Source organism: Balaenoptera borealis (assembly GCF_965194805.1).
Source record: "Balaenoptera borealis genome assembly, chromosome: X".
Taxonomy (NCBI): domain Eukaryota; kingdom Metazoa; phylum Chordata; class Mammalia; order Artiodactyla; family Balaenopteridae; genus Balaenoptera; species Balaenoptera borealis.
In genome coordinates this window covers 13,009,621-13,037,527 of record NC_138881.1, presented here as the reverse complement: position 1 = coordinate 13,037,527, position 27,907 = coordinate 13,009,621, and the positions used below count along the sequence as shown (strand labels likewise).

Below are 27,907 nucleotides of genomic sequence, written 5' to 3'. Positions count from 1 at the left end.
CCCTCTTGGTAGAGACGCGGCCAATCGGCTTCCTCGGACTGGGCGGTCACCTGAGCTGTCTCCGGTGCCGTTGGCAACAGCCGAGCTGCATCCCGCGCACCGCCCAGCCCGCCCCTCTGCTCGCCACAGCCAGGGCTCCTCCCCCGTCCGGCCCACGGGGCGGGGTCTGTCGGCTCGCCCTCCCCTCGCCGCCTAAGCCTTCACTCCGCGAACCGGGTCCTCTCCCCACAGCAACACGGCTTCTCTTCCTCAGCTCAGCGACAGGGGCTTCCCCTTAGCCGCCGCCGCCGCCGGCCGAGCCCCGCCGCGCCTGCGGCCCGCGGCCGCCGTAAGTCCCGGGAGGCGAGCGGGGGCGCCGGGGACGGGGAGCGGGGAGGGAGGGTCGGGCGAGCCCCCCGCTGCCCCACGAGCGCCCCGACGACCCCACCCTGCGTCCGCCCGCCCGGCCCGCCACTGGGGCACCGTGCCTCGAAACTCACTTCTCTTCGCGTCCGCGCCCCTCTCCACTTGGCGCCGCGCCCCAGGATGCGGGGGCCAGTCTCGGACGCTGCGGCGGCCCCGCGGCACCTGTGGTTCGGGAATCGCCTCAAGTTTTGCGGGGCATTTGCGGGCGGGGGCGGCGGCCGGGGGCGGCGGCGACCGAGGACCCTTGGCGCCCCCTGCGCGGCGGCGGTTGCCATTGTCTGCCCCGCTCCTTGCCTGTCACCTCGCCCGGGCTCGATCGGTCAGTGATGGAGTGCGGCCCCCCGTGGGGCGGCGGGCAGGCATCGGAGACGGCCGGACCGAGGAACGCTGGCCCCGAGCCCGTTCCGCGGCCGAGCCCATTGTTTTTAATACCAATCTCCAGGAATTGAGGTGCCCTGTGATTTGTGGCAAAATCAGAGCGTTGGTTTTTAACTAGAGGAAAGGAATACTTGTGCCTTGCGACCGGGCATCGTCCCATGTTAACATATAATTTATTTTCAAGAGAGTGAATTATTTATTCGTCATATAAAGTGGGGGGGGGGGAGGTGGTGGAGCCTGCTATAGACTCCCTTGAGTCCTTGAGTTCCGAAAGCAAACCCCCAGCCCTCCTGGTCATCGAGATCCGGGAATACGGGTCTGTTCTTTTCCAAGTTCTGCTAACGGGTTTGCATGAAACGTTGTCCAGTTTATGCTTTACTTGCTGTCCCCTTCTAATGCCGCTATCTTAACAGGACTTCTATGTGAGGCACTTTGACATCAATAAACGAATACTGTCCGTTTATTTCGTGACAGGCATCCTTTTTAAGTGAGGTGTTTTCAGCCAATTTTAACTTTAATAAAGTTAAATTGTCGCATCGTAAATTTGTAAATATCTTGATGCCTGTTTGGATTATTACAAAAAGCGGCAATGATTTCTTAGCGAAATTTAGGGCCCATTTTATTCAAATTGATTGTATAAATTCCCCCACCCCATGTTCAAATTCGGCATGGTGTGGTGAATATTAAGAGTCAGGCTGAATCTTACTTGCAGTAACTAGTACTGGAACATAGAATAGTTAAAAGAAAAAATATATATATCTCTGAATTCTACCTTTAAATTACCTTTGTAGAAACAGTGCTTATCTGTTTACAGTTGAGAAGACCAGTTGAATTATTATTATACAAGAAGGTTTCCTTAAAAACTAAACATGTAGACTAATCATCATTTACAGATTCCAAATAAATATATACAAAATAGTTTGTGTAAAATACACTAGAATTCAGCATCCGCTCCATCTGTAGATGCTATGTTTTTTATCGTTTTAAATGAAGTATTTCGTGTAATGTATGAATGTGTGTAGCTCTTATTTTGGCTTTTTAAAGGTTTTATTCTCTTAAGTAAAATTATATTAACTCACTTTATTGTGTGTATATTTATGGTGGAATTTTTAAAATGAGATGAGAAGGGATACTTAAATCAGGCTTTTATTAAGAAAAATGCATTTATGGGATTTTTTTTTGGTTTATATTTTAGATCTTTTGTTTTGCTTAAAATATGTAAACATAAACTGAAAGAGCATTCTAAGTTATAGCAGTCTGTCTACAAGTAATTCGGTCTGGAACTAGGACAGCTTGTTCTGTTTAGGGTGAAAAATAGTAGATCTCTTTCTCTCAAATGCATCTAAACCAGTTGATGTCAACAATTCTCTTTTGATGCATATACATACATTCCTATAGCACAGGTACACAATAGTTTCTTAAATTGCAAGAATTATCTTTCTTTTTCATCAGAATTTTCACTTCACCTGTTTTTGTCCTCCTGTCCCGCCCCCCCCCCCCAACTTACATGGAACAGGGTGGGGTGGGAGGATTTGCATCTGGTGGGAAGATCTTTCTATAAGAATTTCCTTCTATTTTAACTGGCATAGAAATATTGATGGCTACTCATCATTTGTTAGCTAAACGCCCTGTCCCCCAAAGCTTCTCTGTGCAGCATGTCATCTTAACCTTAACTTTATTGAATCGAAGTATTGCCTGTAATCTTGGTTCTGTTTATCTTAACAGATGCAGTTTATGTTGCTTTTTAGTCGTCAGGGAAAGCTTCGACTGCAGAAATGGTACGTCCCATTATCAGACAAAGAGAAGAAAAAGATCACAAGAGAACTTGTTCAAACCGTTTTAGCACGGAAACCTAAAATGTGCAGCTTTCTTGAGTGGCGAGATCTGAAGATTGTTTACAAAAGGTATATTTTTATTTATCAGGAAGGTGAAATAGAATCAAATGTTAGATCATTTATAATGTGGAAATTGCAGACTTTTGAGGGATGACATTTATAAATAATGATTAATAAAGATACAGATGAAATAGTCTTAAGGTAAAGCTTTGTATTTTTAAGATAACTGCTGTTTTGATTGATTACCCAGGCTAAAATGTTAAAATCATGGAAATCTTTTTACACGAAATTATGTAACTGAAGGCATAAATGGTACTTCATGTTTAATCATCTTTTTAGGAAATTTGAAAGAATTCATTTCTTTGAAGGGGAAAATAAGATCAGTGTTTTAAATTGTGTGAGTAATTCTCTGAATGTAGATAAGCATTTACCCTCCACCACCACCTTCTCCCCACAAATCTGTAAAGTAATGACTGATACCTGACATGCCTTTTAATCTGACTTTTAGGATCTCTTACTCACTTATAAACACCTTGGATACATAGACCATTTTAGTCATAGATGTAAAAACTGGATATATACAGGATTTGTTCGTTAGGGCTTATTAATTTGAAGTACACTTGTTGCTGTGGTGGAGGTGTGATTATAGCTGGTAGATAGATAATTTTGCCAAGAACAGACTTTTAAAATTTTGATGTTGCAAAATGACTCATAGGTTGGCTTTGAACACTAAGCTTTTTAAAAAATGCTATACATCTTTATTAATATCTGAAACTTTTTAATACCTTAAAATAAACTTCTCAAGATTGTTCTAATCAGGTTAAAATAAATATAATTACTTTGTTTCTTCCCCATTTCTGTTCCCTTACAAATAATTTACTGAATTTAAGATAACATTCATGCATATAAAAATTCTTTCTTGTGAGGGATGTGCAGGGAACTGACTGTATGGGCTGCGATGGGGGTCAAAGAGAAGCCTAGGTTTTCTCTCAGTTTTCCTTTATTCCACTCCAATATGAGTGGGGTTTGTGGGGGAGATGGTAGAGGAAGTCATGAAGGTTATAGGACATCTAGAACTTTAAAAATACCATAGACTCCTCTTTAGAGTAGAATGAATATTAGTCATCTTTGGGTGATTTTGTATCCAGTGTTTGGTTTAGTATTTGTTGAGAAAAATCATAGCATTTTAGAGCTGGGAGATGTTTTAGAGTAATCTAGTCAAGTGATTTTTTTTTTTTTAAAAAAAAAGCTTTTTGCCCCAAGGATAGAACCTTAAATGAAACAAGTGGAAGTGGAGGTGCTCGTGTGAAATCAGGACTGTATCTCAACTCATTTGGCTTCCACCCTCTCTGTAGATGGTTCCTGAGTTTGAAAACCACTACTGTTGATCAAACTTCAGCTTTATAAAAAATGAGAATTTGGGAGAAGTGACTTGTCCAAGGTCAGTTGCTAGTGACTCCCGTAGTGGTCAGAACTCAAATCTTAAGCCTGGAGGCAAGGGTTTTAAACTGGGATGAATAGAAAATTTGCATTTCTTTAAAGATCCTGTAGTTGGAGAATGGGTGGGGGAGGGCTGAGACTGGCACCTGAGGGATCTGTTAGGAGGCTGCCTCATCCAGCAGTCCTGAAGGAAGACCTCTGCTGTGGGCTCAGCAGGTGGAAGAGCTGTTCCCGAGGTAAGTTTGGTAAGACTTGGTCACCGCTAGAAGCAGGGAGGGCAGTGAAAGAAGGGGAGGAGGGGGGTTATTCCACATTTCTGGTTCAGTTGATGGGGTAAATGGTGAAGTAGAAGGTTGACTTTGAGGGGCCTGTGTGACTTCCATTTGGAGATGCCTAGTTTTCTCAGGGTGGGCATAGGCATGGAAGTCTGGGGGAAAATTAGGCATAAAGCGTTAGATCACCAGCATTCAAGCAGCAGGCAAAGGATAAGTATAAGGTCAGTCACATTGGGGAAGGGGGGAGAGTTTCAAAAATAAGGCCACCAGTGCCAAAGCTCACGTGAAGGTCAACTAAAGTGAAGAATATTAGATTTTACAGTGAGCATTTCACAAAATGCCCTTCATCAGAACATTTTCAGTGGAATAGTAGAGACAGAACTCTCGAAGAAATGGGGCAAAGTGTGAAGAGGTGGAGACAATAAAACAGCAGGTGTAGACTATTTGGGGGAGCTTTGCTACGAAGGACAGAAGAGGTGATAACCACCTGTAGACAGGAGTGGGGGACAGGGTTAGAAAATGACATAAGAGACTTAAGCTTATTTCTAGATAGGGGAAGGAGTCCCCCGTGTGGAGGAGGAAAATACAAGCAAGGGAATCAGTCCCAGGAATCAAGATTCCTGTAGCTGAAGGAGATGGCCTGTCAAAAGAAAAGAAGGTACTAGTTGGTGCTCTGTGCACAGCATTCAGCCCGTCCACGTTGGGCCACCTCTGTTAAAGGCTGTAAAGGGTAATCTCACCTGACTCTGATATTTACATCAAGCGCCTATAAATAAAGGTGCACTAAAAAAAAAAACAGCTTTACTGAGATGAAATTCACATAAAAAGTTAGAATTTATAATCAGTTTTCCTCTGCATTTCCCCATTTCATACTGAAAACTCATCTAGGGTACTTAAGGACATATTTTTTGTAGCTATGAACAGGTGATTTTTTTTCCCTAGACCAGCTGGAAGAGGAGACCTTTTAAGCAAACAAATTACCGCTTAGCTACTGAGAAATTCTGAACTAGCACTTTCGCTGTTCATATCACCAAGTGATCTTTATGTCTGCCTTCCTCAAGTTGCCTCATCCACATTCTTCATCCCTGAGCCTTTCATTGTAGTTGCCCCTCTTGGGGAGGGAGAGGTGAGAGGGGAGTAAGGCTCAGACTGAAAATCTGGGGACTTGAGTTCTTTTCCCTTGGCCATTAGCTAGTTTTGTGACTTTGAGCAAGTCATTTTGCCTTTGTTTCCTCATCTCTAAAATAAATGCTCTTGAAGATCCCGTGAACACAGAAAACACTATGCGTTTTTGATTCCTATTTTGTGCAGCATGTTATGGATTAAAGTCTTAAAATTAATTCAAAAATACACACCTACCAATTACGAGCTTCAGAATTTGTTGAAGAGTACTGTATTGATTTTCTTTACTAGCAAAAGAATATTTAATGACATAGCAGTAGAATATTGAGAACGGTTTGGTTACAGTCACCCACAGTCAGCTGATATTTAGCTGACTGGGGAGAAGTCATGTGTTGTGAATATAAGAATAGGCACCTTCAGATGTTCTCCGAGTGCTAGTAATTAGAGTAAGCCTTAATCTACTCTGCTAAAAATAACCAAACATACCTTTCTTCTTACTAGTCTATTAATTTTACTTCAGATTTAGACTTACAAATATATACTAAGAGAACAAAAATGAGCTCATTATTGAATTTTTTAAAACCACTTGGTTCTGAAAATAGGGAGTATACCTCAGGTTCTCCTGGTAATCTTTTACTAAATCAGGATAACAATTTTTATTTCTCTCTCTCTTCAAAGCACGTAAAATATTGCTTTGAATATGTTTTAATTTTTGCCAGTTGCAGGATTACTTTATTTAGCACAGTTCTGGGCCATAGTTTTTAATATAAAACTCAGGCTCTGGAGTCAAATCACTGTTCTGGAAGATTACTCAATTAAGCCTGAGTCTCCTGTAAATGCAAATAATAACGGTATCTCTCTGGAAGGGTTTTTTTGAGGATTAAAATGGTAAATTATGCCAATGCCTTAGGTAACATTTAGTGCCTTACTCAGAGTGAGGACTCAATAAATGTTACCTGTTATTATGCTTCTGTTTCTTTCTTCCTTAAGCCTTCTGAAAAGAGGTGCCTTCTTATAATCCTGATAACTGGATGCTCACCTACAGTGAAGAATTCATTTAATTTGATATTAAAGTAATATTTCCGAATGACTCGTATAATCTAGGACCTTTGACTAGTGTTTAAATGCTGTTTACTTGTAAGTAAAAAGTAGTACTGTGGATAAGGAGCGAGGATGGTGTAAGCATTAGATTGCTTAACAGTAGCATTGAAGAAATCTTGAAATTTAAAAAACAAATTAAATTTACCTGACGTTGCCTATTAGTAAATTCTTTCTAATGGAATTATTTAGCACTCTGTTCATAGCAGCTAGTCATGTCTGGTTTTTATCTACCAAATTTTTAATGTCAGCCCCTTTAATCTTTAGTTTTCTTAATTCAGAGAATCTTATGTGTCATTTGTATCAGTTTTCCCAAATTTAAGACTATTTGAGGAGCATGGGTTAGGGAGGATGGAAGGTTGGAATATCCCATTGCTTTTTAAAGCGATAAACAAAACATAGGATAGTGCTGGGAAAGAGAGGAAGCACTTTGTTGGTAAGGTTGGAGGTGGTGCCTGTTATGTCCTTCATGATAATAAATGAATGTGTTTGAATGCCTTCTCTCTAAGACTGCAGGGGACCCACCATTTAAAATAACTTGGTGAGGGACTTCCCTGGTGGCGCAGTGGTTAAGAATCCGCCTGCCAATGCAGGAGACACGGGTTCGAGCCCTGGTCCGGGAAGATCCCATATGCCGTGGAGCAGCTAAGCCTGTGTGCCACAACTACAGAGCCTGCGCTCTAGAGCCCGCGAGCCACAACTACTGAGCCCACGGGCCACAACTGCTGAAGCCCGCACGCCTAGAGCCCGTGCTCCACAACAAGAGAAGCCACTGCAATGAGAAGCCCGCGCACCGCAACGAAGAGTAGCCCCACCCCGCTCACCCCAACTAGAGAAAGCCCACGCACAGCAACGAAGACCCAACGCAGCCAAAAAATAAATAAATTAATAAATAAATAAATTTATTTTTAAAAATAAATAAAATAAAATAACTTAGTGAATGTAGAAATCAGGTGGAATGGACATGGCAAAAAGTGTAAGTGTATGACAAGGGAGTCAGTGTGGTAGAGTGGAAAAGGCCTGGAGTTAAGGTCTGAAGATCAGATTTCTTGTCACAGTACAACCACTTGGCAGGCCCTTGTACTCTTGGGCCTCTTTTCTTTCCTTCCGTAATGAAGGATGATGCTGCTTACTGTTGGAAAAATCAAATAAGAGGAAATGTTTTTAATAATATTGAAATTTTAATAGAGTGTTATGAAAATACTAGTTATTCTCATACTGAAGAGCAGCAATTCCTTGAGTTTCAAAACTGAGATTGTGTGTGTGTGTGTTTGTATGTTATTTTACATTAATGCTATGAGCAGTAATTGCCCATTGTGTTTTCTAAAAATCACTTAAATGCTCCTCTGTGAAAAGTACAGTGGCAACTGAGACTTGTTTAGAATGTCTTAGGTTTTCATTTTGTTTCTTTTCAAAAGCCTTAAATACATTTAAACCCTTTGAAAATATTCTTTTAACCCTCCTCAAAGGACTTGGTTAGGTCATCCTTCGTTATGTATGCCTCAAGGTTGTGTTAATAAGTTTTGGCTTCCTTGGATCAAGGATAACCTAGTCCCATGTGCTAGAATCCTAGTTTGGAGAATATGAGTTTTCCAACCTTCTTATACCTTCTTCAAGGGTAAATAACCCACACTTTAATTTAACAGGGTAGAACTTGGAAAATTTGAGGACATGTCTCAGTTTCCCCTGTTCTCTTCCTCTAACGTCTATGATTACTTGGAACTGTTGTTTTTTTCTTGAGGTTTATTCCATAATCCTATAAACCTCCTTTAAAAATAATTCTGTGCTGTTAGAAGTCAAGATAGTAGTTACCTTTGGGGCTGGGAGGCTGTGACCAGGAGAGGTTAGGAGAGGGGCTTCAGGGGTTCAGTAATAATTCTGTTTCTTGGTGCAGGTGCTGGTACACAAGTATGTTCACTTTGAAACTCATCAGGCTGTACATTTATGACTTGTGTTCTTCTCTGTGTGTATATTACACTTCAGTAAAATGTTCCAGAACGTTGACAGCATCTTCAATAAGTCCTTCAGTTGGAGAGTTTATTTTCTTCCCTGTTTACTTGTGGTTTGAAATAGTCACACAGCACACTTTGTTTTAAGTAAACTTGAGAACAACCTGGGTCAGCTGTGTTTTAGAATATTCATAGAAAGGAGCCTGAATGGAAGAAGAGCAAAATAAGTAACTCTTTCTAGATGGTGTGATTTTTTTTTTTTTCTTTTTTGCTTGCCTGTACTTTTCAAAATTTCTTTTTTGTACATTTATTACTTTTATAGTCTAGGAGAAAAATAGTCTACTGTTGTAAAGAAATAAATTGTATAAGCATGACATCTTTCACAATAGGATATGAAAATGTATTTTAGAAAACATGATTATAGGGTAAATTTTTTTCTACATCTGTTTTTTGTTACAGATATGCCAGTCTGTATTTTTGCTGTGCTATTGAGGATCAGGACAATGAACTAATTACCCTGGAAATAATTCATCGTTACGTGGAATTACTTGACAAGTATTTTGGCAGTGTGAGTAGTATTTTGTTTTAGGAAACTGAATGCCACAGTGCTTTTTTTTTTTTAACCTTTTCTGTAACAAGTTTATTATTTGATTATCTTGGGGATTCTGAGTATTTGACAGTAACTGTGGGAGAGGGAAGGAATGACTGTTTATTGTCAGTGTGCCTAGTGAGTTAACTGCCAGAATTGCTTGACCCCACAGACCTACTCATTTAATTATGCTGGTGAGAACGAGGTTTAAAATAGTGAAATAGAAAGGGGTCCAACTGCAAAGATTAATATACTGGAAGTGCTTAGTATAGAATTTAGATTTGGTTAGCAGTTACATTCATATTACCCAGAAATATGTATTTCAAAAGATCAGTCTTTATGAGTAGAAAATTATTAAGTTGCCCATGTTAGGAGCTTGCAGAGTCTGGTCTTTCTTAGCCTATAGGCATTAAGATTGATTCCCTCTGGTCAGATTTTACTGACTACCTGATAGTAGGTAAGTATCTTTTACTTTCTTCGGTTTTATTTATTTATTTATTTATTTTTGCTTTTCAGGTGTGTGAACTTGATATCATCTTTAATTTTGAGAAGGCTTATTTTATTTTGGATGAGTTTCTTTTGGGAGGAGAAGTTCAGGAAACATCCAAGAAAAATGTCCTTAAAGCAATTGAGCAGGCTGATCTACTGCAGGAGGTAAGCTACTCAGAGTTCTCTTGACTAGACACTAGCATGTTTTGCTCTTATAGCGAAGTCTCAGTCATCTTCTCTCATTCTTACAGTTTCAGAAATTACTCTGAAGCATGCTTGGCATGTAGTGTCCATGTGCAGTTTATTGATTGGAATATGTGTCAGCCACATCAACTCAGTTATCTGTGGGTGGATTGTTTACTTTGGAGGTGGTCTGGAGATGGCCCATTTTGGGACCCCAAAACACCCGAGTCCAAACATTTAGAGGACAGACTACTTTAAGATGGGAAAAGTAACAGTAATTTGAGAACTCTCTGTCCATTGTTCTGAATTACTTAAGATAACCCCTTTTCTCACTAGTGTGTACAATGAGGAGTTGACTGTGAGATTATGGCATTTTCATTCCAAGTTGGTTCATATTTTCACCTCATGTCCATTAAGTGCAAATGTAGCCAAGCAAATGATAGTGTTATAATTATACTTTTTGTAGAATCCTCTAGTTTTGTGTTAGCAAAACTAACTAAAAAGTATTTCTATTTCTCTATGCTTTTCTTAAATAGCAAACCATGTTCTGTTAAACAGCTACATTCTTGTCTTGCCTTGATATCACAAGAACCATTGATAAAACCCCTTTCCCTTTCTAACTTCCACAGTTGTCTTGGGTTAATTGTATACCTGATACTTCTGTACCTTCAATTTCTGAAGTTAAAAATTTCATAGATAAGGCTACCTTTTCCTAAAAACTTAATGATACATTAATTCAGGTACCTAGTTGAATTATGCTTTAGTCATAATTGTGGTTTTATTCAAATAGAAAGTTTATAGCATGAGGAGAAGGAGCTAGTCGATCGATATAAAAAAATGTAATTTTTTCATTATGGTAATTGTCTTTTTTATTATTAAAGGAGGCTTTAAATCAGAGTAAATCTTTTTCTTCATTATAACTTCTTAACTGTTGGCCTCAGTCAGGAGAGTGGGGAGCTCTCGGTAATCCCTCTGCATCAGTCACTGACTAGGTCAGTTGTGGGGATTGTTTGAAGTTGGGATGACATCATCTGGAGCATACATAAATTAAATATGAGACAATGCTTTGTACATTTAATTATCTTGAGTTACCAAAACGGGTTAAGGTGCCTGCAAAAGTGAAGTATTTTGTTGACAGCCCTAATGGCATCTGCTGTTCAGTAGTGAAATGAGCACAGCCCTTTTTCCATGTGTGTATGGTTTGCCACAGTTGTTTATTAATTGATTGCATACATGTCATTCGAAGATTTTTTTTTTTTTAATGTCAGATGTGCCAACTACAAGCTCATATTCTACTGTTGTAAAATTGCTTTAAAGTTAGCACCTCCTTATTCTGCTGTTCACTAACCAGACTTCTAAAAATTAGGTCAAGACCAGGGTCAGAAATTGGGAATTTTTCTTTTTCTTTTTTTTTTTTTTGGCCGCGCCATGCAGCATGTGGGATCTCAGTTCCCCGACCAGGGATCAAACCCATGTCCCCTGCATTGAAAGCGCAGAGTCTTAACCCCTGGATTGCCAGTGCAGTCTGGGAATTTTTCCTTCCCTTGATCACTTTTATATTTCATTATTATGGAACTATATTCGGTTCTATCAGATCCTGGTATTTCCTCCAAGTTCTTCATCATTTCCTGATTAATTACATTTGCCTTGAAACATTTCTAAAGTTGTTGAAGTTCAGCTTTTAATTTTAATATTTTTTTCTGGAGAGTAATGTTTAGGGCATTGACATCTCTTGTGTCTGGATTGTTTTTTAAACTCTACTGGGAAATCGCTATACACTTTGCAATATGACATATGCTAAATTTACTTTATAGCATGTATTGAGTAATATACTAGAGGATCCAGAAGTTATTACAAGTACATGTTTGTTTGTAAGTGTGTACGTGTGTGTGTATCTCCCCTATAAAAGTATTTTAATAAGAAGTAATGTCTCTTTTTTTGAAGTACTATTTTTATATCTCTAATTGGGAAAAGTAGGAATGGAGAGAGAAGCATAGGATGTCCTTAGTTCCATGTAAAATTCTCCTTACCCCATCTCACCCTAGTTTAAAAAAAAAAACCTGACTACTGTTAATTACAGTTCCTTGTCTTTAGAAGAGAGCTTTGGCCCTATTTCTCATCTGTGACTACCTTTACATTGTTTTGTACATAAACCAAATTGATACTATATTAAGACATTTTCTATTCAATGGTCCAAGTGAACCATCTTTCTTAATTTAGCCATTCAGGTCTTGAGGAGGCAGAACGTGGCTGGTCCATTCTGAATTTAGAGTGAGGTTAAGGCCTTTATGAAACCAAGCTAAAGTCTGTATGGGGCAGTTAAGCTTCATTCAGGTTATTCTGTTCAGGTTAACTTGTTTATTCAGGTTATTCACCAACATACTGTCATAAGAAATCCAGGATGATAAGATGTTTGTTTCCTACAATAGAGTCATTTATATGTTGATACATGATACAAGTTTACATCTCTGGGAGAGGATTTGAATATTATGTTCATAAAATAGGTGATAGAATAAGATGAGAAAAAGCATTCCACAAACTGCTAAAAAAGATTTGTCTGGGCACCATGATAGCAAAAAAGAACTATGATGATAGCTAATGCTTATCGAGCACTTAGATGTGAGGCATCCTATGCTAATCATCAGGATTTCCTGAGAAGGGGTCATGAGAGCCTTTTTAACCAAAGAAGAAACAGAGGCTCTCGAGGCTCGGTGAAGTTCCAATGACTGGTCCTAGGTAGCAGTTGGCAAAACCAGGATTGTAAACCCAGATCTGCTAGACTCCAGAGCTGTATGAAATCTTAACCACTGTGCTCTGTCCGCCCCAACCCCCATTTGTGTATTTTCTTGGTATGTTTTAAACATTCTGTTTTAGACACCAACTTCTGTATGTCTCAGTAATATAGTAAAGAAATTCATAATTCTCCTGGAGGTTTCTCTATGTTGAACAAAGTAGGTTTCCTAAGACTGATGCTATCCTTTACTTTTTAGACTGGAAATTTTCATTGTCCAAGTTATCAATAGTTGGAATTTATTAATTGGATATATAGATATAAATAGTATTTTTCAAATAATTTCTTGTTGGATTTATCAAAATGCCTAGATCTATAGTAGCGTTTTTGGTCTTAAAATTTAGGGTATAATATTCACTTAGTCTATGTCATGAAATGATTTTGCTTCCAAAATTGTAAATATAGCTGTAAAAACACTTATCTAAATGCAGCCTTAAATTTGTAGAAGTCCTAATTAATTGATTTTAATCTAGTTTTTCATATATTGTGATTTTTTTTTTTCTTCTTCTATTTGGTGTCAGGTCTTTTACTTGAATTGATTTTTTCTAAACACCAAAGATGACTTTGAATTTATATTGAAAATATCTGTTGGCTTAAAGATATATGCAAATCACAAAATAATTTTGGTTTTAATCCTTTTTTAATCTGTGAAATACACACTTCTATCCTTAAAAATGTTTATTTTCTTTAGAAAAATTTCTTTAAAATGTCCCTTTTACTCAATTTGTGTAAATGTCATGTAGTTTGTTTAGGTAGTCCTTCATTTAATAGGCAAACAGGGTTAGAAAGTCAGTGCATAAAGTAGATTTTCTATTAGCATTTTATAGTCAGTAATGAGAACATAACATAAATGTGTATCTGAATAATAATTACTAAAATATCAGATATTGTGATTAAATAATAAAGATGTCTTATTTTACTTAATTACTTGGTAAGGAAGGGTTACAATTTTGATATTTCTAGACCGAACTCTATGTTAATTCCTTTTGGTATTCTGTTGTATGAATACATAATTAGATTTGGGGGTAAAGCCCAGAAAAATTGGTCTGTTATCCAATTTTTAACGTTTGACCGTTGGAATTTAAAACATATTTTCTTAACATGCCACTCGTACTTAACTTGATTCTTAAATTATTAAAGTGCAACATGCTGAGATTACTAAATTGACATTTTTTTTTGCAATACTTGGAACATTTTCCCCAGCACCATTTAAATACTTATTTTAAGCTAGATTTTTTTTGGAGGGGAGGGCATGGGGAAGCAGTACAGTTGGGTTTATTTTATAAACATTACATATGATGACAAAGGAAATATAGAGTGCATTTTCTTTGTGAAGTCAGGCACTTACCGGTTTTTCTCTGCTCCTTAATTTTATAGAGCCAGAATGAAGAATGGGGAGGTTTGTCTGAGGATATCTTATGATAAAGAGCAGTCTAAGGCTTTAGTCCCTTTGACCCCCACCTTATTTATTGGTAACTACTAAATTTACCATTTTCGTGGCATGGATAAAATGGGGTGTTATGCCAAAACTGTTGCACGTGAGATGATTTCAAGTCCTTGCTTGATCTGTGAAGATCAAATAGTTAAATACTGGGTGTTGGGCTTTAACCCTCAGCGGTAGATGCATGATGGTGTTGATCAGCGCTTTGAGATGTGTCAACCTTTTTTTTTATACTAACAGCATCATTTTCAAATTCGTGGGGGTTTTCCTTTTGAGCTTTGTTTGCTGTTGGTATTGTTTCTCACTAAAGTAATCTGAGAAATGAAAAATAAGTGAGGTACCAAAAGCAAGCATTACACTCATGAATTTGCTTCTACTTCAAGGTGGTCCACTTTATGAATAGATTTATTGGATTTACAGTTGTTAATTTGCCTCATCTAGAAAGTGGTGCTCTATGGAGAATTAGTGCTGCTAAAATTGATTTGTTTTAGTGCTGGGCCTGCATGATACATCTTAGTACTATACAACATCTTTGTGGAAGTAGTAATTAATAAATCTCTTGGACTGCATAAAAATGGAAAGGTAAGAATCTTAGGAGAAAAAGTGATTTCTTTAAAAATGAATCTTTTGTAACTTAAAAGTATTTTAAGTTAAGTAAGTACTTATTGAAGTATTTAATAACATGCCTTTTAATAAGTTTGGGGTTTTTTAAAATTAAAATCTTGCTAATTAAGAATATTTGGACGTTGGGCAACGTAGTCAAACTCAAGAATATCTTACATTGTTTTAAAACAGATGCTTTAAAATATATACAGTAATATAACAGCAAAAAGCATTTTGATAAAAATCCTCGTAGGATTGGCTTTAATAAGACAAGCTCCTGTAATTCCTTTGTAATTACCACTGTTTATATTAAAACCTTTAAGCCTAAACCTTCTTCTTTTCAATTGGGTAAAAGTTAACAAGGCTATATAGTCTTTTACGCCAGCATATTTTAATTTTTTTTTTTTTTAATAAATTTATTATTTATTTATTTTTGGCTGTGTTGGGTCTTCGTTTCTGTGCGAGGGCTTTCTCTAGTTGCGGCAAGTGGGGGCCACTCTTCATCACGGTGCGCGGGCCTCTCACTGTTGCGGCCTCTCTTGTTGTGGAGCACAGGCTCCAGACGCGCAGGCTCAGTAGTTGTGGCTCACGGGCCCAGCTGCTCCGCGGCATGTGGGATCTTCCCAGACCAGGGCTTGAACCCGTGTCCCCTGCATTGGCAGGCAGATTCTCAACCACTGCGCCACCAGGGAAGCCCAATTTTTTATGAGTAAACTTGATTGGGGTCTGCTAGACCAAATTCTGGATAAGTGAGGTTTAGTTACATTAATGCTTGAAATAGAAAATACAGAAGGGTAGATACAGAGAAAACAGAAGGCGGAACAAATCTTGCCTTTCACTTTGCATTTAATAAGAAACAATTTGGTCAATGCCCTTGGTCACTGGTTTTTAGGTTGTAATCATTTTGCTCTGTGTTTGTTTTTTGAGCTCTTCTTCTTTGTTTGCTTTTCAGAATTTTGAGGATTTCCCCCTTGCTGTTTCATTTTAATTCATTTTGAGTCCACTGTTGCTACTCTGGTCTGTTTGTAATAATGAAAAGTGGGAATAACTTAAAATATTCAGTAACTGTAAATCTGATTTTCAAAAGTATTTGACAAGAAGCCACAGTAATAAATGCAATTTTATATCACAATAGTTACATACACATAAACCAAAAAAATTTTTGGTTAAATAATATATACTTACTCATATTTCTTATTTTATAGTCTCATGTTTTCTATTCTATTCTTCTTTTTTTCAATGCTGGTCCTGATCCACTAAGTTGATTGCATGAGCCCTAGGATTGGGACCTGCACAGGGACCTGCAAAGAGCATATTCCTAGCTGGTGGTGCTGGTTTTATGTGTTTATTTATTTATTTATTAATTGAAGTAAGTTGACCTGATTTTTTTCTTTAAAAAGTACTTTCTGAAAAATTGCAGGGTTTGAGTTCTTTTTTCCCCTATTGAGACATTCTTTTTTCTTTTGTTGTTTCCTCTGCTGTCCTTTTTTTTTTTTTAATAAAAATTCCCATTATAGGAAAATTAACAAATACAGGCAAGCACATGAGAACATAATCTTACCCACCAACCAGAGACAATTTATTCTGATTCTCAACTAGGTTTGGGGGTGGGGCAATTGTGCCTCCTCAGGGGACATTGGGCAATGTCTGAACACACTTTTGATTGGCACTACTAGCCATGAGGTGCTACTGGCATCTGGTAGGCAAAGATCAAGGACGCGCTGTTAAACAACCAGCAGTGCCCAGAACAGCCCTCTCAGAATAAGAAATTATCCGGCCTCAAGTGTCAACAGTGCCAAGGTCCAGAAACCCTGGTTTAATTTAACATCATGTAATATATAAAAATTTCATTTATAGATTCCATTTACATTTATGGACTGCTACATCTTTTCAATATAATGTATAGTCCAGATTATAAATGACTGGCTAAAAATGAATCAAAAGTAGAAGGGGAAAAAAACCCCTAAAAATTGTGAAAGAAGGAGAAATGTGCTCAAGTAAATGGCTATAAGAATCACCTCTGTGATCCACCAAAATTACTTTTACTTGATAACCAGAGATAACCCGTAGCAAAACTTATGGGATGTCACTATATAATTTAATTTCCTCAACAACAACCAAATCTGTTAACATCTATTAAGGTAATTGAGTTTTTGCCTGAAAACAGAATTGAGCATACCCTGCAGGCAGTTAGAACACTTGAATTTTCTGCTTATTTCCCTATCCACCTTAGGGATTTGATAATTCCTTAAGAGAGAAATAGTTTAAATGACCAGAATTTACATATATAGACTTATGTTGTACCTATAGACATTTTTGTTGTTTTTCTTTTATACCCTATTAGCGTTAAAGAATTTACTTAGTAAAGATATTTAGAGTTTGAATATTTGAAATTCAGTGATTCCAAGAAATCTTTTCTATTTTGAAAACTCTGATTAAATTTAGGGCATTTCAAGTTATGATCCAAATGGAAGAACAGGGCAAATACAATACAACTACCCTAAAATGTGCTTAAAACTATTTCTTTATAGTTTAAAGTTATATTAGCTAAGTTAATTATTCTGCTTCTTTATTAAAAAAGTACAATTAACTGCCAGAGAAAGTAATTTCTCTTTACTATTTTATCACTAACGGGTTTTAGAGCAGGGTTTTAGGAAATGTAGTTAAGTTTTTCTCATTATTATTTTTAAGGCAAATGTAATAGAAGTAGACCAACAGCACAACAGAATAAGACAGCAGGAGATATGAATAAGTAATCCATAGATGAAAGAAAAAACACATGGTCCTTTGACTAAGGGAACGTAAATTAAAATACCAATTAGCCTTTTTTTTTTTTTTTTTTTTTTTGGTTTCTTGGATTGGCAAAGAAGAATTGTTTGCTTCTTATGAACACATAAATTTGTATTCCATTTTGAAGGGTTAGTTTAGTGATATCTATTAACAGTTAAGTGTGTACACCTTTGCCCCATTAGTTATACTTGAAGGAATTTTATCCAACAGAAATATACAAATGCAGCAAGACACATGCTCAGTATAATATTGAGCCATTGGAACCTAACCAAATGTCCATCAATGGGAAATAGGTTAAGAAAATTATAGTACAACCATACATGAAACTGTTAACCTGGCTTTGAAAGAAATGAGATCAATTTCTATGTAATGATATGGAAAGATACTCATCAAGTAAGAAAAGATCTAGGAGCAGGACATTAACTTAACAGTATTACCTCTGAAGATATTTGAGGTCCCTCCCTCCTGTTTTCTATAAGTGTAAAACATGTATTTTAAGTATAATTTTTTTAATTTATAAATTTTTTAAAAAGACAAAATGCTGCTCTGTGAATAGAAGACTACATTGTGTTGTTCCTTTAGGTGAAACTAGAGTAGAATTTGCTAAAAAAGTTTCAGCAGGTAAAGTGAAGCACTTATGTTCTCTTGGCCATTTTAGACACTAACCATCTGGAGCAACCATATTGCTCTTGCCACATTGCTAACTTAATGTAAAAAAAAAAAATCACTCGATTTTCCTAGTGCCTCACAAGTGCTTTTGTAATAAGACACCATGAGCCCTTTCATCTAAAAGGTACCTTATAAAGTGCTCTCATTTCTTCTCTTTTTATTCATTGCTAAAAAGAGATCTTAGTGCATTTGGATACTCTGCAGCCCTTTGGTCTTTAGCTCAAGGAATAGAGTTCCAGAGTTGAGAATAAGGACTTTGCCACAGTATTCAATGAGGGGCAATAAAAAGGACCATTGTATTCTAGAACATGAAGGACAAAGGATACAGTTCAAGGAATAAGTGAAGCCCCTTCAAGAAAAACTGGAGTAGAGCAGTAACTTCAAATTACACTTCCTTATATATATTTTTTATTAAATGTACATTATTTTCTCTTTGACTACATAGTGTACCAGAAAGAAAAATCAGGACACTAGGTTTTCAGTTTTGGATCCAATATCACTAGTTTATTTAAGCACTTCTCATCTCAACAAGACTTAAGCCTTCAGATAATTACTTGCTTACCAGTTTTCATTATAGTTTATCAGATCATTTTACTTTTGAGTCATTGGCCTAGTATAGTGAATATCTGGGAATTTTTAAGGTAATGAGGTTTGTCTTGTCTTAGGAACGTAGGTGGTTTTGAGAACAGGTGTAACTTAATTCCTTTCTGCTGTGTTTGTTCTACACTTCCCACTACATCTGGTCCTTTTTGTAGGGGATTAAGAAAAAGATTATTCTTAGTATGGAGGAAAGTTGAACATGCATGTATACTGAGGAGAGGAGCTAATGGAGAGAGCGATGAAAAACAGGAATGGAATAATGGGAAAAGTATATGCAGAGGGTGAATAGGAATGGAATCAAGAGCATTGGTCTTGAGTAAGATGAGTCTTCTCCCTCCTCTGTTTTGAGGAGATGAACGGGTTAAAGCTGTAAATTTTTTTTTTTTCCTCATGAGTTGGATGAGTTGAGAAACTGCATCTAGAGGAGAGCTGCAGGGACTGAGGAGAAAGAAGAGGTAGATAACTTGAGGAAAATGTTGAGGGTTTGGAATAGATTTGCCCGGGATTAAAGGCCCATTTCAGATTGAAAATAGTAAATATCTAATCTTTATTTAAAAAAATAGGTCTCCAAAGAATCTGTACTAAGGGCAACTTGTGGTTTATATTTGTGTAATACAACTTGATTAAATTTTTTTTCTCACTATTTTCATTCTGGTCTTTATTCCCACACAATCTAAATCACTGACATTTCAGTGTATTAAACTCAGTTTGCTAGGCAGTAGAAGACAGTAGGTCTAATTCTGCACAGGACTATAAAGTCTGTGTATTGTAACAGACTTCACTCTCACCCTCCCCAATTCTTAATTAATATAATTATTCCATGACTCATAACATGTACTGGTGGTAAGAAGGCCCAGAATACTGGAGTTATATTTAATCCACTATAATGTTTTCCTCCTATATAAGAGAAAAAATAACTTGGTTAATTATGGGCATATCTGTCATTTAGCTAAAAATCAACCTTAAATGTTAAATGGTCATTAAGGCATTTATTTATAGCACAACTTTCTCAGCCCTTAGCAGTTTAAACTGGGCAAGTACTTAAAACGTGTTATAGCAACTTAAAAGTGGTAAAAGAATACATTTATTTTTTTTTTAATTAAAAAAAATTTTTTTTAATTATTTTTGGCTGTGTTGGGTCTTCTTTGCTGCGCGCGGGCTTCCTCTAATTGCGGCGAGCGGGGGCTACTCTTTGTTGCGGTCCGCGGGCTTCTCATCGCGGTGGCGTCTCTTGTTGCGGAGCACGTGCTCTAGGCGCACGGGCTTCAGTAGTTGTGGCTCGCGGGCTCTAGAGTGCAGGCTCAGTAGTTGTGGCACATGGGCTTAGTTGCTCTGCGGCATGTGGGATCTTCCCTGGCCAGGGCTTGAACCTGTCCCCTGCATTGGCAGGCGGGTTCTTAACCACTGCGCCACCAGGGAAGCCCAATACACTTATTTTTGTGGGTTTTAGAGTTGTTTTCTTCTTGAAGAATGTTTTTCCGGTGAGGAGGTTTTTGCCCTTTGAAGAGTATTCTTCTCAATTGATTGGATGGTAAGTTCTTAAGTACAGTAATATGGATCATTGTTATAAAGAATAGTTTGGTTTTATCAACTCTTTTCTTTCCTAAAGGGTATTAAAGGTCTGTCAGAAATGCCTGGGGCAGTCACGGTTGAGAATTGCTCCTATAGAATTGTTTGTTCTCTTTCATAGTTAAGTCTCCTCTGGGGAGGAACCGCTGTGTACTCAGCCCTATTTGGGAAACTACCTTTTTCTTTTCTTTTAATTGTTGGTTTTCACATGGTGTGATATAAAATTAAGAGAGAAAACAAAAATATAAAAAGCTGTAATATAAAGGCTCAAAGTACTGGTATTATTTAGGTGAAAGGTTATTTGATAGACTTAAATTTTTCTTGTTCTCTCTCCAGAAAACAGAACATGTATCACACAGCAAGAGTTTCGTTGGGTGTAAGAAAGCATACTAGAATATGTGCTGGAGTACTTACATGCATCAAAATGTAGTAGGATATATAAATTCCGTTTGTAATTATAATTTTGTCAAGTTTGTTGTTTATAGTTTAGCATTACCTGAAAAGTTTAATTACATTAAATCGCAAGGGATAGTCCCAATTATTTCATTTAACTGATATTTTCGTAGGGAATTTTGCTCTGATAATGATCTATCATTGGGGCTTATAATTTATTTTTTTTACACAGCGAATATTGAAATAGGTTCAGAGTTCATTGACCAAAAAACTATTAATACCATTGATACCGAAATCGAATTCCCTCATGAAAATGAAGCATTTAGGGGTTCAATTTATTATTAATATTATTTTAGCTTGCTGCTTCATTCCACAATATTCTGAGTGGGAGAAAAAAAGCAATTATATCTTTAAACTGTTTAGGAATTATCTGAGGATTAAAATTTAACTGGCTTTTTTCCTCAAACACTTTTGTATTTAATGGTTATTATTTAAGTATAAGGTATCTGTTACATATTTTATTGAAACAGTTTACATGAGTTTGTAGCCTAACATTTCAAAGTGCCAAGTTGAATAAATATTAAGTTGAGGATATCTTAAAAGCACTCAAATAAGCAGTTTTAAACTTTTTTGAGTCACAAGCCTTTTGGAGGGGTATAATTGCTTTGAGAATCTGATGGGCCCGTGGGCCCTCTTCTCAGGAAAATCTGTACCTAATTTTGTCTCTAGTTTCAGGGAGTTTTTGGAGTCCCTAGACATTAATCTCTTCTGTGCACTCTAGGGTCAGTTTAAAACTTCACCTCAGGTTACCTTGTTGATGTGAGAAACATCCTTTTAGGTACATTTATAGAGAGAAGGCATAGACATTTAACAGATCTATTTGGAGAGTCCTTTAAAATCTATCTTGAGGATTATTTTAAAAGTAATATCCTTAGTCCCAAGGGCATATAGTCTTTGGAATTTTTTTTTTAAGCTAAGTGAACCATTGAAAACCTCTGTTGCTACCAAATGGGTGACTACTTTTCTCCTTTTTTCTTGGGAAAGATTTTCCTTTAGGATCTGTAAAAGTTCATGGTCATTCTGGGATGTAATGATTTTCATTAAGGGACTAAATTCCTTTGCTTCGTGTGGTAAAATCCTGATGAACTTGAACACTGGCGGGAGGGAGTATTCTAACTGGATTTTGAGTTAACTCAGTATTTACCAGATGACTTATACTGAAAAATCTTTTCAGAGTATTTTTAGTAAATACAGTGCTTTCAGATTTTGTAGGACATATAGGTCATCATTTAGATTATCATTATACACAGTAAAGTTATAAAAGATGAATCTGAACTCCTGGGCATTGTTTAGAAGTTAAATATTCAGCCATGAACCAAAATTCTAAAAACAAACCAATTCTAAGTTTCAATTAAGATTTCTTTACTGTGCACTAAACATTCTAGAAATCTGATTGTGTCTATGTCAGTTTGTATACTGTGTGTAAGAATATATGCATTTCTTTTGTAGCCACGTCATGAATATTTTAATGTCCCTGTGTACTAAATGACTACTCATCATCGTGTATGCAGAATTTCACAGAGGAAATAGAGAGCTGATATGCTCATGAAAGAAAATATCCTGAGCTTGGTGACTGATTATCTTGTATAATAATAATAGAACATTTCAGAACCATTACCTTTATAATTGTAATAATTTTCCTGTTTTCATCCTCTTTTCTATTTTATTTTCATTCTATATGTGATCTTGATATAGCTTTCCCTGCTTGCAGCTGGTTTAATTTCTTCTTGAAAAAATATGACCTATGACCATTTTGAGTAATGTTTCATCTTAAACACGTACATGTCATCATTTATGAACCATCTGTGATTAATCGTGTAAGAGGAATACCTGGCAATTGTTAAAATGTTTACCAAAGAAAATATAGCTGAAACGCTATGGCAGAATAAGCAATGCCATAATATAGTGTGGTTTGGTCTTCAAACGTTGGCGGGGGGCAGGGGGAGCTATATTTAGGGTGATTATATTATAGTCTATATGAGCAAACGTTTTCTAATGTATCACATAAAAGTGTATTTGGAAATAATACAAGAAAGTAAAATCTGTACTATTATATAATATTTAAGGTAAAACATTCACAGTTTCTAAGAAATTTATAATGCCACAATTATTGAATCACATTTGTGCTGTACAATATCAAACAGTCCGTTTAAGAACTATCAGAAAGCTATGTCAGAAAAGTCTCTTCTGCAATATCTATTGTTCAATAGTAAGTAATCCTTTCAAAGTATTAATATGGGCTTTATTTTATATAGTTAAGATTCTTATATTGCTTAAATACTAATATTTTACTAGTTATGGTTTTATAATTGTCTGCATTTAGATACTTAATGATTTGTTAAATACGGTTTTATATTTCTGAATATGAAAACCTTTAATATTGATCATTTTTGTGTATACTTTTAATAAAACATGCAACATATATTATTATAAAGGGGAAATTACCAAATAATTCATTATGTCTAGAGCGTTTAAAGCCCGAGTTAAGCAACTTATCATTAAACAATACATTCAAAAGATGCTCAAACTGATTTACCATTGAAAGAAGACCTGTGAAAATGTGTATAAGGCAGGTATGCAGATCAGTTGTTTCCATTCTTACCATTCTCACTGTACTACATGACATTTGAAGCACCTGGGTGGGCGGTCAAATGAGAAATTTAGCATTATACATTGATAGCATTGGGAAACATTGGTCTTCCGTTTCCATTATTTTCCTCTATCCCTCCCCCAGCCCTGCAACATGTCATTCATGTGGTTTTAATGCTGCATAAATATGCACTGTCTCATGCCTGTTTGCTTTGGATGCTGTGTGCCCACCTGTAACAAGATGTTGCTTCTTTTGTTATTTGTATACAGCTGCTTGCTTTAAACTAGTAGATTCTGAAATACCTTTCCTTGCATGTCTAAAATAAAAGTATTGCATGTACTTTGTCTCATGTGAATGACTTTTTTCTTCTCCATCCTTTTGATAAATAATGTATTTCATATTTTAATTTTTCCAGGTAATTATTTTAAATTGTCTTTTAAAAATAACAAAATTTACTAGTTTAACCATTTTTAAGTGTACTGTTCAGTAGTGTTCAGTATGTTCACATTGTTGTGCAGCAGATCTCCAGAAGTTTTTTATCTTGCAAAACTGAAACTCTGTACCCATTATACACAACTATTCCCCACTTCCCCTCCCCTCAGCCCTTGGTAACCAACCACCTTTCTACTTTCTGTTTCTATGGATATTACTAATTCAGATAATGGTTTTTCTAGGTAATTTTGAGCTACAATTTCAGTGTGAACATGTGAAAATTAATTTTATATTATAAATACAACTGATTAAAAAACTCGTAACGTACGGTTTGTGTAAGTCTCAAAGGAAGAAAATGTGTAAATGATTCTTTGAAATTAGGCCTTTCAGAAAGGACAGATACTTTAAATAATGCATATTTGAGAAGCAACGTGGTTCTGTTCAAGAAATGCTAGATCAGATTGCAGGCAGTGAACACATAGGGGAAGTCTGACCAGCTCCAGGGAATAGGATAGGGGGACATTTTTACATGGATAAGCTAAGAATGTTAACTATAGAATTCAATGTAGGCACCCTTTAATAAATACATTAAAGGTCGTATGATGTTTTAAAAATTATTTAACATTAAATGGAAATGATTCTTTTTAAATAGTCCCCTTTATTTAATATGTATGTGATTCAGATGTCAGTCTTGCAGTGTATTTAATGTTTAAGGCTAAACATTATAAATGAAAGAGATTGGCTTACATCATTCTTGGGAGTGTTGCATCACTTCCATTAAACTTTCTTTTAAAGCTATATCATGAAAACTCTGAGACATACAAATAGAATAGTATAAGGAACTGTCATGTACACATCACTCAGCTCCAACAACCATCAACTCAATGCTAGTTTCATAAATCACCACCCCACCCTGCCTTTTTTTTTTCCACCCCGCCTTTTTTGCCTATTTTACAGCAAGCCCTAGACATCCTATCATTTCATCTTTAATACTTCACTATGTATCCCTAAGAGATGAGTACCACACCCCCCAAAATTAATAGTAATTCCTAATATCTTATGCGTGGTTGGTTTTTTTTTCCTAATTGTCTGAAAAATGCATTTTTATAATCGGTTTGTTAGAGCCAGATTCCAAACAAGGCTCACATTTTATCTGGTCTCTTTAAGTCTCTCTTAATCTTTAACAACTCCTCTGCTTTTACCCTCCTTTGCCTTTTTTGTTAAACTGAGTCCCCTATGCTGTAGAATTTCCTCCATTCTGTATCTGGCAGATTATAATGGTGATGTTTAACTTGTTTTCTTATCCTCCATGTATATTTAGGTCTGTAGCCTGGTTAGGTTGAGGTTCAATTTGGAGGGGGGGAGGGGGGCAAGAATACTTCATGAAAAATAGTCTTTTTTCACCAAAGCTGACTTTTACTCATTTTTCATTAATACACAAACATACTAAAAGGTCATCATATGAACTTTATATATAGAGCTGGTTTATAGTAAGGCTAAATACCTTCATTGAGATTTCAGTTGAGTAATGTATCAGCTAACATTTTTTGAGCACTTTCTGTGAATCAGGCACTAAGCCTTATCTCCCTTAATCTCTACATATGAAGGTAAGTACTATGATCCTTGTTTTCATAGTACAAGGAATAAGGAAACAGACCAAAGAGTTTAAATAATTAAGATTATTTCATGTAGTGCTTTACATACAATTAAATCTAATGTATGGATTTATGGTTCAATTAATTTTTCTTTTGTTTTGTGCTGTACCACAATTAGGATGCAAAAGTAAGTTATTTGGGTACAAAAATTGTTTTCCTCTGTTAAAATCTAGTATGCCTTTTAATTACAAACTTGTTGCTAATAATACCTGAAATTTGACCTACTTGGTCCTTTTTTATTTTGTGCCGTGCAAAATTAGACACTTTGGGAAAACTTTTAATTTTTTTCTAGTATGCCTGCTTTGTTTAGTCTTCTTTTGACATTTAAAAGTGAGTATTGGTTGTTACATAGAACAAAAGGCACTTTTGTCCCAGATCCCAGAGCATTCTTTCTGTATGTTGCTTCCACTGAAACCATTGGTTGCTCTGGGGAGGTCTGGGAAGGTGAGTTTCTGCAGCCTTGCTGCTGGGGACATTTAAGTCCAAAACTGAGTAAAAACTCAGAGAAGAATAAATACATATGACTTGAAAAAAGAGCAGGGAAAACAAAATATGTGAAGAATGGGGAGAACTCAGGGGGGTTTCCCTGGTCTTTATTTAGGGGAGGTTTTGAATTTTAACACTAAGGTAACTTACCTTTCCTGTAGAAATGTCGGGTAGCTGTGGGTTTGCACTGCGTTTGCAGTGGGCTTGACTGCTTTTTGTGTTACAGCAATGGAGCCCAGCACAATTGGTAGGTAATCAGTAGGTATTTAATGCATGCTGAAAATATCCTCCTGTGGTCTCTGATGTTTGGGGCACAAACTGCTAAATAAGCACTGGCTCTCCATAGAAGTGCCCATACTGCTGAACTGCTTGCCTTCAGCATTCTCTGAAACTTGCACGCCCTTCCGTGTCAATTTCACATTCTCAAGCCTCCCCGGATCTGCTTACCAGAGTCTCACATTTTCCCTCCACAGGAAGCTGAAACCCCACGTAGCGTTCTTGAAGAAATTGGACTGACATAACTCTCCTCCCCTGTTGATGACTTCTTGTGGCATTTCACACACTGTAGATGGTCACTGCCTTCATGTCCATGTTAGCTAATGGTGTAAGATGACGTCTTGTCAGTATTACTGTTCTGCTAAGCTGCTTCATTCAGGCCTACACGATCTTTTTTTAAAGGGAACTTTGGTTAATCAAGTGATAAGGGACTTAAATATGAATTAGAACGAATGCAGGAAAAGAAAGGTACTTTTTCTGGCTATTTTAAAGTTTATAGATCTGTTTCTCTTGAATAGATTATTATCATTACCTTGATTATGTGTATCTATGAACATGACACAATCAGGCAATATACATTTATTAATTACTGTCTTTGGCAAAAAAATTAAATTATGTGAAACCTGGTTTTATGAAACCAAAGACTAGTGCATTTCAGTATATATGCAAATAAAGGGAATTGACATGTCACATATCAAATGAATAAAAATTTCACTCTATGTTGAAACTTTAGGAAAAAACCAAATGTATACCAAAGACCCTTATTAGAAACTAAACACCTTAAAACAAAGGGAATACACAAAAGACTAATGGAATGATGCTGTTTTACACTAAAAATTATTTCTTAGGCATTCCAGACCTGGGACGAGGAACAGAGATCAGCTGTTTATAATAGTAAGCACGTTATTTTTAAGGCCAAGGAACATTTGACTCCTGAGCTAAGTTTCTTGTTGTCATAATCATTTAGTCACTTAGTTGTATTGTTTTTGATGCCCCCAAAATAAAATGGAAATGTTGACTTACCAGGGATTCTTAATAACAGTATGTTATGGAAAATGTTTTACTCCCTTCACAAAGTGTTGCATAAGTCATTGTTTAAAGCACGAATATTCCTTCCAGGGTGCTTGTTACAGCCAAATTTATTTTACTCCCCTATTGCTTCCCTCCACTTAGAAGTGCAGCAAACTTTAGGGCAGCTTCTGTCCCTTCTGTGGCACTGCCTAGTTACTGGAAGTGATAAATATAAAAACAGATACCACCTTTCATATGAAAGTGTGAGCTGAATGAGGTAAAATGGCACTAGTGGGCTCTATATTTTTTAAGGATATACAGTTGTTTCAATGTCACTTTTATACATACTTCTATGTATGTAAACATGTCTTCACGGTTTACACTTTCATTTGTATCTGCTGGGCTGGATTAAGCTTTGTTGTGATTGTGACCAATATTCAGGCCACGTGAGCACGTCTTATCACATCGCCAATTAGTTGTAATAAATGTTCAATGTACACCACTGTCGTGTGTTTTTATCTGTCTCTTTCCAAAAGTTTGTCAAATTATGAAGAGCTGCTGAAGGAAGAATTTAAAGAAAAAATTTTTTGAGTAAAATGTTGAAAATTCACCCACGTTTGAATGTGGTGGTGGTTAAAAGCACACACAAGATAAATGGCGGAAGATTTAAGGAGTCTTCATGTACTTCAAGCTCATTAAAAAATAATATGGAGTCCATGCTACTGAGAGCTTATCTACACATTTATTTTCAATCAATAAATACTGCTTTTAAAACCTT

The 27,907-nt window shown here is 36.6% G+C and overlaps 1 protein-coding gene across 4 annotated transcripts; it reads left to right on the top strand.

Moving 5' to 3' along the window:
- Positions 1–106: 106 nt before the first annotated feature.
- Positions 107–27,907, top strand: AP1S2 (adaptor related protein complex 1 subunit sigma 2). Of its 4 annotated transcripts, XR_014239275.1 has the most exons (6): positions 116–328; positions 2,509–2,687; positions 8,962–9,070; positions 9,608–9,745; positions 13,932–14,026; positions 26,316–27,907. XR_014239275.1 is itself a non-coding variant. In XM_082375941.1 (5 exons), the coding sequence occupies exons 2-5, from the start codon at positions 2,509–2,511 to the stop codon at positions 20,617–20,619; spliced, it is 483 nt and encodes a 160-aa protein (XP_082232067.1). In that variant the 5' UTR covers positions 107–328; the 3' UTR covers positions 20,620–20,765. The 4 variants fall into 4 exon arrangements, 3 of the variants coding, with proteins under 3 accessions (XP_082232067.1, XP_082232069.1, XP_082232068.1); XM_082375941.1 differs by lacking the exons at positions 13,932–14,026; positions 26,316–27,907 and adding an exon at positions 20,563–20,765 and having other exon boundaries at positions 107–328; XM_082375943.1 differs by lacking the exons at positions 13,932–14,026; positions 26,316–27,907 and adding an exon at positions 22,129–23,613 and having other exon boundaries at positions 110–328.